The 15,874-nt window shown below is 39.6% G+C and overlaps 1 protein-coding gene across 1 annotated transcript in view; it reads left to right on the top strand.

Moving 5' to 3' along the window:
- Nucleotides 1-2,920, top strand: part of NKD1 (NKD inhibitor of WNT signaling pathway 1) — a 107,635-nt gene extending 104,715 nt beyond the window's left edge. Inside the window, exons 9-10 of the mRNA XM_068411505.1 lie at nucleotides 953-1,083; nucleotides 1,861-2,920. Coding sequence (XP_068267606.1) covers nucleotides 953-1,083; nucleotides 1,861-2,435 — 706 coding nt within the window. The 3' untranslated portion in view covers nucleotides 2,436-2,920. The remainder of the gene's footprint in view (nucleotides 1-952; nucleotides 1,084-1,860) is intronic.
- Nucleotides 2,921-15,874: the final 12,954 nt, after the last annotated feature.

Below are 15,874 nucleotides of genomic sequence, written 5' to 3'. Positions count from 1 at the left end.
GGGCACCATACAGTACAGAGCCCATATTCAGCAACTGGTGTGTGTAGGATATAAGGCCAAGTTCTGGTCTTAGGTTGACATCAGTGCAATTGCACAGAGAAAGAACAAAGCCTATCTTGTGGTCTTGGAGACTGAGCTATCTGAATGACAGGCAGTGACTTAAGAGTTTTCCGCTTATCCTGTTTCATATGTTGAAAATATTGTTCATATCTGCAGACATCCATTTAAATTGCTGAATTAAATTGTTCGGCATTATGGTCTACAATACTGTAAACCTCTGCCTGATTTTTTTCTGCCTCATAAATGAATGGTATTTCAGATATTCATTCTCAGGAAATAGTTCTGCTATAAATAAAATTGCAAAGCTGAGCAGGAAAAGGAGGCGAGATTCTGAAGCCAGCGGCTGATCTGACCTTATTAATTGTATCTTGGAAAGCAGCGGTTATCTCTGGGTTTCCTACCAACACCTTCTCTTCTCAGGCTCGCTCTAGTTTCTACACCTGTGCTGCTGCCTGTTTTTCTGAAGCGGATACACATGAATGTTCCTCTGACATGAGGCTTACCCCAGTGCTTCCTGACAGCAGTGGGAACAGTCATGAATCAAACAGCAGGTTTTCTTTGGCATGTCCAAATCAGAGAATCGGTTGAATGGTTTGGCCCTAAGACAGAATGTCATAAACCCTAGGAGCATTTTTATTTGTTTTTGCATGTGCGATGCAATTTGAAAGCCTCCTTTGGTTTGCAACATCGGGGTCGATTTATATGAGGGGAAAGAACAGTCAGTTCAAGCCTATCGACTTAGCAAATCCGGTCATCCAGAATTTCAAGGGTTTGTTGTTTCTTTGTGAGCAACTCCTGTCACTTCAAAGGGGCCATTAGTTGTTGGTTTGCAGATGGTGATAACAACTTTAAAGAAGTTCTGCTGAATTGTAATTTTGCTTCCTGCTGACAGATATCACCAGAGTGAGAACAATCCAGAGCAAAGTGGGTGCTATCGTCATTGTGTTGATGAGAACATTGAAAGGAGAAACCACTATTTGGATCTTGCAGGAATAGAAAACTACACATCAAAGTTTGGGCCAGGTAATTTGGTAATTTATGTTGCAACCTTTTCATCGTTTTTTTCTTCAGTTGCATGTTCCGCATCAGGGACAGTGAATTGTGAACCTGTGTGATTTGTCTGTAGTGACTTACTGGAAGGAATAGGACTGTGTGAATACTGCAGGATAATTACTGGTGAAGGTGGTGTCACAACAGAGTGGCTCATGTGCTGCAAGCCTACTTTGAAGTACTTGTTTGTGTAGCTAAACTTGGAGGTGAGCCTAGGAGAACAATCTTTACATCTAAATTATTAAGTTTAGTCTATGGGTGAGGCAAGGACTGATTTTTGGATGTTGGAGCTCGTTCCCAAGGTGATACCTGCACATATTTTGTACTCGCTACTGACCCAAAAATTGGAGAATGTGGGTTCATACCTGGAATTTTGGCATCTGGCCCCAAATTAAAGGGATTTTGATTTCCTCCCTTTCCCTGTCCTCTGCCAAGATTTTACTATTCCACTCAGAGTTATTTTGGTGAATTTCAGATAGATGATGACCAGGAGAAAGTAATGTTAAAGGCTTTTATACTCTCTCCCTCCCCCCCCTCCCTCTCTCTCTCTCATATATAGATATGCATGTATATTTGTGTCTGTATTATTTACTAGTCAGAATTATTAAATGTAATTAAACTAGACAGCTATAATTGCATTCAGTTCCTTAGGAAAAATTCACTCTGCCGATAATGCTATCCCTGCCAACTGAATGCTACTAATTAAAACTTTGAAATACTAGATGACTAATTCAGCTTGTTATTTCCTAGGATCTCCTCCAGCAGCTCAAAAACATGACCCACCAAGCAGAGTTGTGAATCAGACTAGATCCCGTTCTCATGAACCTGAAACCTTCCATGCTCACCATAGGAAATCTCAAGTGGTGGATCCGAGCCATATCAATCTGGCTGAGAGTTCATATGCCAAGATTGCAGAAATCCAACAGAGGCTCCGGAACCAAGACTCGAACAAGCACTTTGTGAGGTCTCCCAAGGCCCAGGGCAAAAATGTTGCCCCTGTGCATCCTGGAAGGGCAGTAAGAAATAAACCTTTTCAAGGGGGACCCATGCCAATGGCTTCCCCAAGTGCACGGGTTGGCCAGAATCTTCCTTACCTCCCCTTGCAATCTCAACAGGTTCACAAGAAGCATAAGCAGAGGGCAAAGGAGAATCACCAAATGTGCAAAACCTTCCCGTCTCCAGGGACAGTTGTAGAAAAGGAACACGTGAGAGACCTGCCCACAGTCATTTTATATGAAGGCCAAGTTGGACAAATGATACAAAGACATGAACACCACCACCACCATGAGCACCACCACCACTACCATCACTTCTACCAGACATAGAAGAGATCCCACCAGCATCCTCCAGGAATCATCCCATATGAAGGAAATGCATTCTTATGATACCAGAACTAAGGCATTACTATGATTAATATTATTGTTACTCCATTAATATTCAGCTAGCATATATTTTAGAGGTTATATGGAACTCTTGAAACTTACCCTATTTATATGTTGTGGAACTGCATAGCTTACTTAAACACCTTGTGGATTTTTTTTTTTCCTAAAGTGGCTTGTAAAACTGCAAACAGCCATAGCTTTTTGAGCTGTGATTTAATACAGGTCGTCAACGCACTTCTTTACAAGTACTACTTCCGTTGTAGTAGGAAAGATACTTCAAACACTATTGCAGACATCTAGCTTACCAGTCTGCTGTATGTCGGCTGATCGCACACAAGCCTTTTATCAGGGGAGCAACGTTCGAAGGGTTGGACTCCAGAGATACTCAGAATAACTGAAAATACAAACAGCTGCTACCTCTAGTATTATTCAGATTTTATTTTCTTTTTATTGATTGTAATGTGCTACGGGGAGGGGGGGGGGGGGGGGGATTTTAATATACTGCATTCATGTAGCCTGTTTGTGTTCACATCCTTTCAAATTATCTTAATAATTACAAGGAAATATTAACTATACCTGTTAACAGAGCTACATTTGTACAACTTACACTTTTTCTTGGAGATTCCTCGCTGTCACAAGTACAGTCTGTTATATACTGGGTAATATTTAAATATACTTCTTTTATTTTTGGTTTTTCTCTTGCTTACTCTCCATTCTGTTTGGGGTAACCATTTGAAAAGAGGAGGATGTGAAACAGGGTTTTCAAAAGCATCACTAGACTATAGTGCTTGGGTCATAAGTATCATTCATGGGCGTTTGAGAAGGAGAGAGGGGTTGTTTGGGGTTTTTGTTTTGTTTAAATCCACAGTTCTTTGTTTTGAGAAAGAATTGAGGAAAACATACTTTCTCACTTTAAATGTTGGCAAATCTATATTAAATATAAATATAAATATATATATATGAATATGCACACTCTCAGGTACATTTTTTTGTGTTTTAGAAATCTGTGGTTTGAATATTAACATTATAATTATTTTTTTCCACAACAGTGACTTTTTAAAAACATATGCCATGACATTTTCTTAGGTGCCTCCAATTTAAATTTCCCCAGCACCTACCAATTTGTGCTTCTCCCATTTTAGCGACAATTCAACATGTAAAAAAATATCACTCACAATCATTCTGGCCACTTCTACTTTTTCCGTATCAAAGGGCTTCCATTCCATGAAGGAGAATGAGACCATACTCACAAGACCTTACTGGCTGCTGAGAAACTTGAAGGTCAAAAACAAATTGGAAAAGTGAAAAAAAAAAAAAGGGTCAGTACATTCAAGTTTTACTTTCTGTGGGGCCCAGATTTATAATACATTCAGTTGGATTTTGTACAGATCACCATTTTGCAGGTAGAAAGTGACTGAAAAACACCTACGTTGCTTTTGAAACTTAAGTAGAGAACTCCTCACGTAAAAACATAATTATTCTATAAACATATTTTCTTTTGGTTTTAATTATTTTAAATGTTGTGGTATTTTGTCTATAGTATATATTGTAAAATGTAACTATCCCACATTGTTATAAGCCCTTTATGGTTAGGGTATTTTTTTTCTGACTATAGAGTTTTGATGAGTCCAAAATGGGGTATTACCTTATTGCTGACCAGTTTTAGGGGGATGTTGTCCTTTCTGAGAACATGGAGACATCAACTTTTAAAGAAAAGTCAAAGCCTTGCCTTCTTGTGGAACTAGAATAGAAGCACTGCTTTGTGGTAATTAGGTCCATCCCTCGTCTCCCTGGATCAGCAGTTGTTTAGACTTATTGTCCTCCTTAAAAAATCTGGTTTATTTTATTTTTTTTAGCTGTCAACAGCGTGTTCTGTTAAATCTAACAAAATGTTTTTAAAATGCGTTTGATCTGTGTGACAACTATACTGTTCTGTTTATGTTTAAAATTCCTAAAGTCCAAAAATATTTATATGCAGAATTTTCTGTAGTGAAAATATGAAAAGGCCACAAATTTGGTTAGTTACCACTGAGTTGTTCTAGTCTAAGCCTTTTTTGCTGCTTGTGTATCATTCTTTTTCAATGTATATATAATTATGGACTGCAAAAAAAAAGGCATTTATATGTCTAGTAGAAGGAATAAGCTTATTTATATTATAGTGTTAACAAAGTCTGATGTATTCAAGTGACTGACGTTATACCGCATGCAAACACACAAGTGTACATTCCATCGAAGAAGGGATGCCATGCTATTTGTTTTGAAGATGTAATTAAAGCTGTTCTCTTTTCAGTAGAGTATATGCCAGAAAGACTGGGAGGTGGGAATTGTTTCTTAGTCATTTTTTTTTAATGCAGATTGTTGCTGAAAAACAGAAAATGTTCTGGAAAACTCGAGTGCTTTCAGAACTGTGGGCTTTTCTAAGAAAGGGCAGCAAAGGGGCGTAAATGCTCTTTCATCCAAAGATATTTTGCTGGAAAAGATAACAGCACCAATAACAAAATCCCGTCTGATCGAAAAGTGTGCAGTACTAGCTGTGCTGAGTGAACTCTGAAAAGTAACACCACTGATCATTGGTTACAACCTTGCATTGATTTGTTTTGGTTTATTATATCTGGAGGTTCAAAAGACAAATTCTACCTTGCTCAGATTCTGTGAAATACAGATACATTTTAATAACGTGGCATCCCCATACTAAAACTTTACACCAGCCATGTATGAACATACAGTATCTAAATACTGTATTGCAGTTGTGTTACGTGCGTAAAGTGTGAATAACATGTAGCACAGTTTCTTTTCACAGAACCTTAAATTTCCGTATCTTTTAAAAATGTTTGCTTTTCAGTATTTTGTATAGTAAATATAGATGGTTTTGACTAAATGCTTTATTTATTTAACAGCAAAATCTGTGCCAAGAGAACCCCCTGTTAATTAAAGTTTTACTAGTTCAGAAAGTATATTTCCTTCTTCTTGTTGTGGATTTCAGGGGCTTATTGCAGTTGCTGTCAGTACTTGCAGATCCCACTGATGAAAGATCTTGCATTAACATTTTTGGGAACAGGATGAGGCCATAAGGTATGGACTGGGTATGCTTTGGTTTTATATTTAAACTATCAAAGTTCAATTTCTTGTCTCCTACTATTAGACCTGTGTTAAGTAACTGATTTTTCAACTTGTTATTAATTCTGAGAACCTTTTAAAAAAAAAAAAATATATATATATATAAAATTTTAAGTTGCTCAAAACTGTGGCTGAATCAAAGTTTAAAAGAGATTAATTTCTGGACAAAGCCAATACCAAAATTTGCACTATTTGCTGAAAAAAATTCAACTGAAAAATTTTGCTCAGCTCTACCAGCTACAACTTTTGGGAAGCCAGGTTTTTGAAAAGGATTGTTAAGCTCTTCTCACAACTTCATGACCACCTAATACAAGGTAAACTAAGCTAAGGATAGCAAAGTAAAAATCTCTCTCCCAGTGAAATCTCTGGCAAGACTGCCAGATTCCCACTGGCTTCAGGGTGCCTATAATTTCATTCCAGGAATCGGGGTTTGAAGTCTACAAAATGTGCAGACAGTGATTTCAGTATTTATTTTTTCTGCATCTTACTGCTGATGGGTTTGTAGTACCTAATATTAATCTACTGTAAGAGATCAAGCTGGTGAGTTAATTAAGATTAGCAGCAAATACTGTGCTTTATACTCATGTCATTGGAGGACCTCAGGGCACTTCCAAATGTCTTTGAAACATCCATACGTCATTTAGTCACTGTTAGAAATTAAGACCCAGTTCTGCCCTTGGATGATGAAGTACAGGTTCTCCTGGCATATGGGCAGACCAGCCCCTTAAGGCCATACCAAATGAAAAAGCCACGTATATGACCTCTATCTATAACTGCCTTCCTACTCTAGTCATCATGAGCACGGAACAGCAAAGTATAGCTGGAGAAGTACCTTAAAGGTGTATGTGTGCGTGTGTGTATATATATGTATGTGTGTGTATATATATATATGTGTGTCCTCTGGCAGAAGTTAGTGAATGGCACAAGATGGATTCTGACAGAGGTGATCTGTTATAAAGGGATTAGTACTGTGTATGCTCAACAGTCTACAAGTTGCCACATAAATGTACAGATATAATGAATGCTTACTGTTCTCCATATGTCATTGTGTACCTCAATTATTGAATGACAGATTTCATTTGTATTCCAATTAACAGGAAAGTTGGGCCCCTTGGGGCATAGATCATACCTGAGAAAAATTCATCATGGTAGAAAATTTGCAGAAACATTCACCATAATTTTTGCCTGGAGTATAGGCAAGAATGTTCATGTTTGGAAATGTGTCAGCTAATCAAGTCTCACCTTTAATTACCTTCACGCAGTTCATCAAGATCTGAAAATATGTTTTCAAACATGACTTATTCATGGTTTTTCTGGGAACCAAGTTGCACTCTGCATCCTGTTAGTTGTCAGACTTCTTTTTTTTAAAAGGTACCAAGCAGAAACATGTTTGAAAATCCATGAAATAAAAATTGAACTTAATGTTTTTTCTAAATAGCTTCTGGAAGAAGATTTCTTTTCTAATGCACTTAGCAGCAAAACCAGCCTCAATTTATCACAGAATGATTTATCTTCTTTGCATGTTTGACAGCTGTTCAGTTGATTTGACTTGGAAGGGGCTGTTTTGGGTTTTTTATTTTGGCTTGTGTACATTTAAAATGTGTTCAAAATAAGCTAAAAGGAACAGACATAGAAAAGCAAATAACTTTATATTAAAATTATTCAGTAGACATTGAACTGCATCTTATTTGAAGTTTGGATTATAGTTATTAAGCAATGAGGTTTTCAATGATGCTTTAATTTACTTTTATATTTCTATATAATTCTAGATAATTTGATCCTACTGAGCTAAAATGATAGAAATCCTATGGATGAAGTCTTCTAATTTCTTTGTTTTAAAATAGCAGGACATAAGGACTATTCAGGCAGATTACTGTGAGGGTTAGAGCTGTGAAGAAAGACTGGCAAGGGAAAGATGGTAAGATTTGAGAAGTGTAGGGATAGCACAGAACTGTCCAACAGAGGGGCGAGGGGGAGACAGACAAGAGGCAGGAAAATACTGTATGGAGAAGCTATTTTCGTATTACTTTTTTTATATCTCTTATGGTACATTTATTGCTCATAAAACAGCAACAGTAGTTCATATAATGCTTTTCACTGGGAAAGCTTTAAAGACTTTGCAGAAGAGGTCAATCTCCAGTGTGCAGCAGGGGGTGCAAGGAAGGAAAGCTGTAGATAATCACCACTGGGGCTGTGGCAGAGTAAGAAATGCTGCCCTGGTTTTCTGAGTCCCTGTCCAAGTTGGGGGAATTTTTTTCAGAAGCAGAGGTGTTTCTACAGATGTTTTCGATATTCTTTAGAACATGTTTTGAATAGTAGCATCAGTTCTTTTTCTGTTTGATTACAACCACACATAAGTTGGTCAAATGTTGCCCAAAGCTTCAGTATCTGTCCTGATTTTTCTAAGTACTAAGCACTAACTATGCCTTGGAAACCTACTGACTCAAAGTATAATCTTTATATCACAGGAAATGGCAGACTGGACCTATCAGTTGTCTTGCCAGCCTAGTATTTTGGGGTCTGAGAGAAGGAAGTTCTAGAATTTTCATAAGAATTTTGAAGACATAATGTTAAGGGGCTTCATAACTTTGGCAATGAGCAGACATTAACAATATCAGGCATACTGGTAATTATGTGCTTTCTGCTTTTTACAACGTGCTTATGAATTGGGGTTTGTGTCTTCCTTTGAATGCCTAGTCCATATAGACAAAGCAGCCTGTAATTGCTACCAGCAAAGAGATGTACTGTTTTGGTGAGCCTGTGCTTTGTGGATGAAGATATGGGGTTCAGATCCTCCTGGTGCTGAGTGCTTATTCTTGCACTTAATCCTTCCAATTCTGTTCTATTCACAAAGTATAGCACGGTGAGGCTTTGTGAGTTTTCTAATAAAACACCTAACAAACTGGGCCAAATTTGTCTTCAGCTTCACAAACGGAAGCCAGAAGAGCCCCATGCATGTCTTGGAATTTGGACCTTCAAACGCAGTTTGCTATATGAGTCATCATTTTTTTCTTGTACTAATTTCAGATATTTGGTAAGCTCTTTTTATGGTTTACAAGCTTAAAAACACAAATAAAACTTTGTAGATTAAAATGTTGGTTTGGAGGTTGTATTTTGTCTGTTCTCGCTGGAGTTCTGTGAATGGTCTTTTTCTGTGGGCTTTAGCTTAAACCTACAAAGTGACTTTGGAGTGGGTGTTTATAGTTCTTCCCTTGCTTGTTCACAGGATAAGGCTGTTGATAGATGAATAAAGTGCCACTTGAGGTTGTTAACAACCAGGACTGGTAACGCTAGTTCAACTAAGATAAACAGTGAAATGCTATGGCAATTAGCATTAAGGTCTCACTTGGCCAGCGCTGATTTTTAAAGTTGTAGATATGGTGCTTTATAGATACCCATGGCCATGGGGTCTGGACCTATTTATTCCATCCTTGCTCTGAGTGCTGTATGGACTCCTGTGCAGTATGTGCTCAGGGCATCCTTGCATATTCACTGTGCCATTAGGAAGCAGGAGTAAGAAAATGGTAATGTTTCAGTCCGAAGCAATTAACCCTCTCACCCTGCCAGGAGTGGAGGGGAGGAAAAGCTCAATTAAAGAGACTCGGAGTTTCCAGTAAGTGCAAAAGTATGAAGGGAAGCAAAAAGCAGCACTGTGGGCTTCACATTCTTCCTGTTTCTTTACAGCCTTCTCAGGGAATATTTTTTACTTTTGATGTCTCTAATCACAACTTCTTGCCATTTGAGTATGCCATCTGTTAAGGCCATAGCCCTCAATAGCTCTGCACATGTGGCTTCCAGGGGTTTCAATGGAAACTTTGTGCAGCTTTACTGGATCAGCAGATGTAAACTGAGGTACTTCAATTTACACTCACTTGGAATCAGGGCCCTGGGGCACTCATAGCTTGTGCTGATCAGGGGCAGGTTTTTATAAGAATTTTCCTGGTCTAATAAATGGATGCTAAAATCAATTAATTTAAAGATTACAATCTTGACAGCTTAGGAGTCTGAAATACAGAGTAATTTTAGCTAGTGACTATGAATTAAAGGAGTAAGTCATAGTGTTTTCAGGAGCGGGGCAAGACTTTCGTACCTTACTCTGCTAAAAACATCATCACTGCAACCCCTTTCCTTATAATTGAATAATAAATTTGGCATTCACAGGATACTATACTATGTGTCTGCTGATCTTTCTAAGAATAGTTAATGAAATTTATTTTACTTGGAGCCTTTGTTCATATAGATACTGCTTTTATTGCCCACAAATGTAAAGGAAATCCTCTGAACAGCAGACCATGAGCATCCTGCGTGCCTTGTTACCCACCTCTCCAAGGATGTGCAGGATGGAGTCACTCCAAAGAAATGGTCCGAAATTTCTGCTTCCAGGCACCCAAGAGGTATGTTCACTATGTCTGTAACCCTGACAGAGAAAACTGATGGGCCAAAGTGATTCTGAGGCAAGTAACTGTTCCTTTTCCTCAAGAGGGGCAGCAACATCTCGTACTGCCTGATCTCTCTCCTCAACACCAGTACGCTGGGGTTCTGTGGATGCTCTGGGACATGGGACAAGCAGATGCTCGTACTCAGTAAGGCCTTAGATTCCAAAATACTCTTCTATCCCTTTAGTCAGTGAGAGGAAACGTTTGGAAAGATGTCACCGTGAAAAGAACAAGACAATTTTTTGGTGTTGACTCTCTGCTGTGCCCTTTCAAGGGTTTAAAATCCACTTATCTGAAAGTGTGCAGTTACATTTTGTCCTTTTTCATCATTTAAATGGATCTTCTTGATCTGAAGAAATAAAAGCAATTTTAAAAATTAGAGATTTTGTTTTCATATGTGCTGCCAAGTCTGATACTGCAAAGTAACTGCTGAATTAGCACAAGCAGTTTGAGAGAGCCAGCAGATTTAGGAAGGGAGAAGATAAACCTTATTATGTTTCTTTGCCAAAGGAGAAAAGAAACGATATTGACTTAAATGTGGGAAATTTAAAAGGGGCCATATGTTCTCACTTTGTGCTTTGTTTCTAATAGATAGACAGAAATCTTTGAAGTGTGGATTGGCACAGTAGGGTGCATGCTTCTGTAGAGAAAAGATGCTAAATGGGGAGGATGTGAGGGGGCACATGAAACTCTATTAGCCATGCAACAGCAAAGAGAGAAAGGCAAATCCAATGATAATGTACATCTGTTTCAGGGAATTTATAAGCTTTGAACATTTTTTATGTGCAGATAAGTGGATCCTTTTCTTACCATAACTTAGAACTTCAAAGCAGATTGTGTGGATAATGCAAATTGCTGAAATATGAGATTTTCCTACAAAGAGGTTTCCAAAAAAGAAAAAAAAAAAAATTAAGGCTAATTGATGCCACAGTCTTTTATGTACAGTGTAAAAACTCTACAAAAATTGATTTTTATGAACTAAGAAATTGATGAAAAAGTATTGAAGTCTGCTGTTTGCATTCAGGGACTGTAGTTTGAAACTGAGGTTCTGTGAATTAAACATTTGTCTCCGATATCACTACAGCAATATTGTAACATAAATTAAGATATGTAGCCAAGCTGTAATTGTATCAAAGTCTGCCATGTTGTAGGAATGTAAAACTCGTGAGTGTGGCAGGATATGTAGCACCTGATGTTAACATCATTGTCAAGGTAGCGAAGCGGGAATTTCTAGGATGTGAGAAAAAATGATTACAAGAGACAAAAACTAATGGTGGGGAGGCAGGAGGTGGAGGATACCGATATGGTAAATCTTGGGAGTAGATGAATGTGAAACTTAACAACTGCTCAGAAAAATTAGTTACTCTCGGAACTGGGGGGTTATGGCCAGGCTTGGAGATGCCGGCTGCATTCCATCTGGGAGATATGAGTGTCCCAGCTGAAAGTGCAAGGCTATGACACCCTGTGCGAGAAATGGCATAAGCGAAGGGATGTTGAAGACTCTCATTTATTGCATGTACTGCAGAGGTGCATTCCCTTCCTCTCTTGGCAGCCTCAGACTATAAAGCCAGCTTTGTATTTCTCCCTGCGCTGTAGCTGCAGGGCACAGGGGTGCTAAAGCTCGTCTTGATGCTAAACACATAGGCAACCAGAAGTGGGAGCTCATGTCTCATTGCTGAGTCTTTGCTCAAGTTTCAATTGCTTCAATTGCCAGCTTGGCACCTTCAGTAGATGTTTCTTTCTGGCACTTCAGTCTGAACAGACCTCAGTCATGGATTTTTTTTTTTTTTTTTTTTTATTCTAAATCCTTGCACAAGCTTGGTCACCATCTGTCATGGCAGGAGATCTTCCGCGGAAAGTGACAGGCCTCGATACCCTGAACTAAGCTATATCCTTTTATACTTTTGCGATATGTTTTCATCAGGGTTTTTCCTCTGCCGTAAACCTGCCTCAGCTGAGGTGGCCCCTGAGGAACCTTCTGGAAAGGCACCTGCAGGCGCCTTTCCAGAAGGTTCCTCAGGGCCCTCCTCAGCTGAGGCGGGAAGCAGCAGTTGCTGCCACCACAGCCCCCAGGCAGCACTAGATCTGCCTCCTCACCCTGACAGGTATGATTGCCCTCGAAAGGGTGGACTTTTTTCTTTTTTTCAGCATTTTGGCTTTGGAGGGCGGCCCTGTGACAGGATGAGTGTTGTGAGGCTGTGGGATCCCTCCTTGCGTGGTGGTGTCTTCCTAACCACAATTAAACAGAACTCCTGTGAGGTAATGAAATAATTTACCTCATGATTTGAGCCAAAACTTACTGGTTTAGGTAATCAGCAAGGGCCCTGCCTTTAGGCACCTTTAGCAGGTGTTGTTTGGGTTAATTAATCAGCAAGAGGCCAGCCTCCCCCTGCCTGCAACGTTCTGTCTCTCCTGGCTTGCAGTTCTTCAGTAAGGTGAGGCCGCGCAGGCAGAGGGTTAAATTGGAGGCAATCTCGCCTCATCTATTTACAATCGTACCCCAACAGCAGGGAAAGGGCAGTAGGCAGCGATGTTGAAAAGAACAGCTGTATGCCACCAGACTAAAGATAGAAACATGAAGCATGCGGACTAATTAAGTTCCCAAGTGGCAGTGTACAAAGTGTACAGACCAAACAGAACGGTGCCTTCTGCTTGTTTTGATCAACTCTGTTTCTATCACTTTGATGAAAATAACCGCTTGATTTGTCGCTCCCTGTGGCTGCCAGGGGATCCCTCACACCCGGTGCCCTCAGACAGTCTCACTCTGTTGATGCCGCCCTCTTGGCGAGTGGCGCAGCCCAGACATGGAGCCATTTCATAACCAGGGAGTGACTGTGGCTTCTGTTATCTGCAAGTGGGGCCAGTCAGCAGCACTGAGCATCAACAACAAAAAGGTGTGAAAAATGTTCAGAACTTTTGAATTTACTTTCCTGCATTTTTTTTTCCAGCCAGCTATAATATTAGACACTTTTACCCTAAACAGGGTGAAGTGGGCATGCTCTGATCAGCTTAGCACAACAGTATGGACTTCAGTTTTTTATTTTTCCTTCTCTGATGTCTTCCGGTAATTTCTTTTTTCCTTCAGGGGCCCCAGTTGACTCTTGGTTAGGTCAGTCAGCTTGCTTCGTAAACAGTTTTGTAGCTCTGGTAACTTTTGATGTAGGCCACATATGAGCCAGAGCCCCTTTTTTTTTTTTTTTTTTTCAGAGTTCTGAGTAGAAAATTACCTTAAGGATAAACATGAAGAAAACAATCTGAAAATCATCTTCCACATGTAAAATTAATTTGTGATGTTTCAAAGTCTCTTATGCTCCAAGAGGAGTCAGAAGGGACACTTTGGGGCAATAATCCCATGAACCGCTCTAGCAAGTTCAAGAGAGAAAAGCTTGGCTCAACTGTAGTTCTGCAGCAGGTTTTAAGTTGTAAACCTGAAGGGCTGTGACAAGTTTGAATTCTTTGCTTGTAATGATGCTCAGATAGAGACTGAAAGATGAAAATGCTTGGTGTGAAGAGATGCTCTTTTTCTTCTAAGTGTAATAGCTCTAAGTTTGCATTGCTAAGCTGCTTCACTTAGAAGCATAGGGCTGACTTCAAATTTGCTTTTATTACAGTACAGCTTCCAGTGAACTCTGGAATTTAAATTTAACTCTATTTTAATTTCAGACTTAATCTCTCAGCTGAAACCTTGAGTTTTCAGAAGGTAGTACCATTGATGGCTATTTCATTCCTGATCACCAGTAATTAAGTTATGATGAGATATACACACACACATACATACTTTTTTTTTATTGTGACCTTTCTTTCTAAAGTGTTCCTGGTTTAATCTTTTAACAGTCCCATTTTTCATTCTTTGAGATCTAAGTGCTCAGCCTGCACTTGTTTAACTGCAATCCACAATAATGAGCTCCTTGAAGGAATTATGAATCAACAAAGCTACATCTTCATGCACAGGAGACCTGACATCCTGTAAGCTGTCAGGCCTCACTGTAACATACAGAACATATTGTCAAGGCTGCTGCGCTGTTGATGAATCAAATAAGATGACTGCTGTTCTTTATAGTAAGAGTCTAAATTGCTCGTATATTTTATCATGATTGAGTTTCATATCTCTACTGATAGTGGGTTAGACCCAGTTAAGTCCTTAATAGATTGTTTAATATAGTAGTACTTCAATTAGCAATAAGAGTGTCAGCTCTAATTTGCTGTATTGGCCACTTGCAGTAGATTGATTTTTAAATTTTTTTTCCTCTTCCTTTTTTGCTTAGTGCTGAAGGAGTTTACACATTTACTTCCTACTTCTGAGCTCCTCAGGTGATGAGACTAATGTGTAGATAACATTATTAGATCGAGGGTTGTAATAGTTCAAAGTGGGATAGCACCTCTTAGGTCTTCAAGCTGGTGTTCTCCCTTAATTGCAACAATACGTGCAACTGGGGAAAGATAAATGACAGTCTGACATTACAGTGGTACTATGTACTACAGCTGTAGTGCCAAGCAAAAAGTACATATCCCTTGTTTTCTGGAAGGTTTCAGAGATGTTAGAAAGATTTGACAGAAGTGTTCATGTCACTGCTGTGTAATGCTTGTTATCTGCCCCTATGGAGGAAACGGACCAGTTTCCTTAACCAGGGTTTACAGCTACATGAGATCAGTTAATTAGGCTACTAATGAACTGGTTTATTTAGGAAATTTCCAGAGATCATGATGCCTCATAAAGGATGCAAATCTGCACTAAATAAATGTTACCAAAATAAGCAATGCTAGCAGGTACTTAAGCGTAGCATTAGAGTTTTGACAGCAGCCAGTGTCAAAGTGCTGCATGCATTTAAGGTATGGGATAAAAAACTGAGCATTGAGAAGTTACTTCCCAAGGCTTCTCAGCAGTCAGAGCTTGACTTGAGGCCTGCAGCAAACAGGTGACCCTGTCCTTTCCAAAACTCCCAGTCCCTTGTGCTGCGTGATGGTCTCGCTATTATAATTCTGATGATTCTTTTTGCCCTTATTGACTGCATGGTATTTAGTCTTCTACTTTTGTTCATGGTTGTATTTTAATCTTCTAGTAGGGAGTGGGATTTTGGGGGGGGGGACACGACTGCTTTTTTTCTTGGGGAGCTACCAAGTGTGCTCAAGCAAGATGCTGGGGTGTCAGAGGGTCCTGGCAGGGCTGCAAGGAGGCTGCGAGGAGTGCAGGAGCAGCAGAAGCTGCAGCCTAGCCGCAGGGGTCTGCAGAGCCTGTTGGCTGCAGGTCAGAATGTTCTGGGGCTGGCTGAAACCGTGCCTGGAAATAAGGCCCATTCAGACTGGGAAAGTTCCCCAGCCTGAACACATTGATACTGGTAGAGAGGTGTACTGCTGCTGCTACAAAGGTGGAGTTTGTGTCGGGGTGTAGGCATCTTAAACTGGCATAACTGCTGCTTGAGAATGTGCTTCCTTTACCTTTCCATCTCTAGTCTGCTGCTACACAGCTTTTGCCAAACTAAAAAGGGCTTCTTGCAGCTGAGTTGGTACTGACAAATATTTCTTTAAGAATAGGCTAATGCTTCATGAGAATATTTATGGTGATTTGACCAGGCTGTATTTTGAGCTCAAGAAAAAAGGAGAATAAATATGGCTTATAGATGGTGTGCTTTTCAGTGTTTGGCCTGGGGAACAAAGGGAGAGTGCAGGATTTCACCTGGCTAATCCTTATGTCTCCAAACAATTCTTTTCAACAGCATCTGATAGGTAGCCTGAAAAAGGTGCTGTAGTATGGTACTTGGGTGCAAGCAGCAAGGGGGGTGAAGGAAGTGAATGTGATGCTGCTAAACAGTTCTCAATAATGTGCAACCT

The sequence above is a fragment of the Nyctibius grandis genome, chromosome 12 (genome assembly GCF_013368605.1).
Source record: "Nyctibius grandis isolate bNycGra1 chromosome 12, bNycGra1.pri, whole genome shotgun sequence".
Lineage (NCBI taxonomy): Eukaryota > Metazoa > Chordata > Aves > Nyctibiiformes > Nyctibiidae > Nyctibius > Nyctibius grandis.
This window is presented reverse-complemented; position numbering and strand designations above follow the sequence as displayed.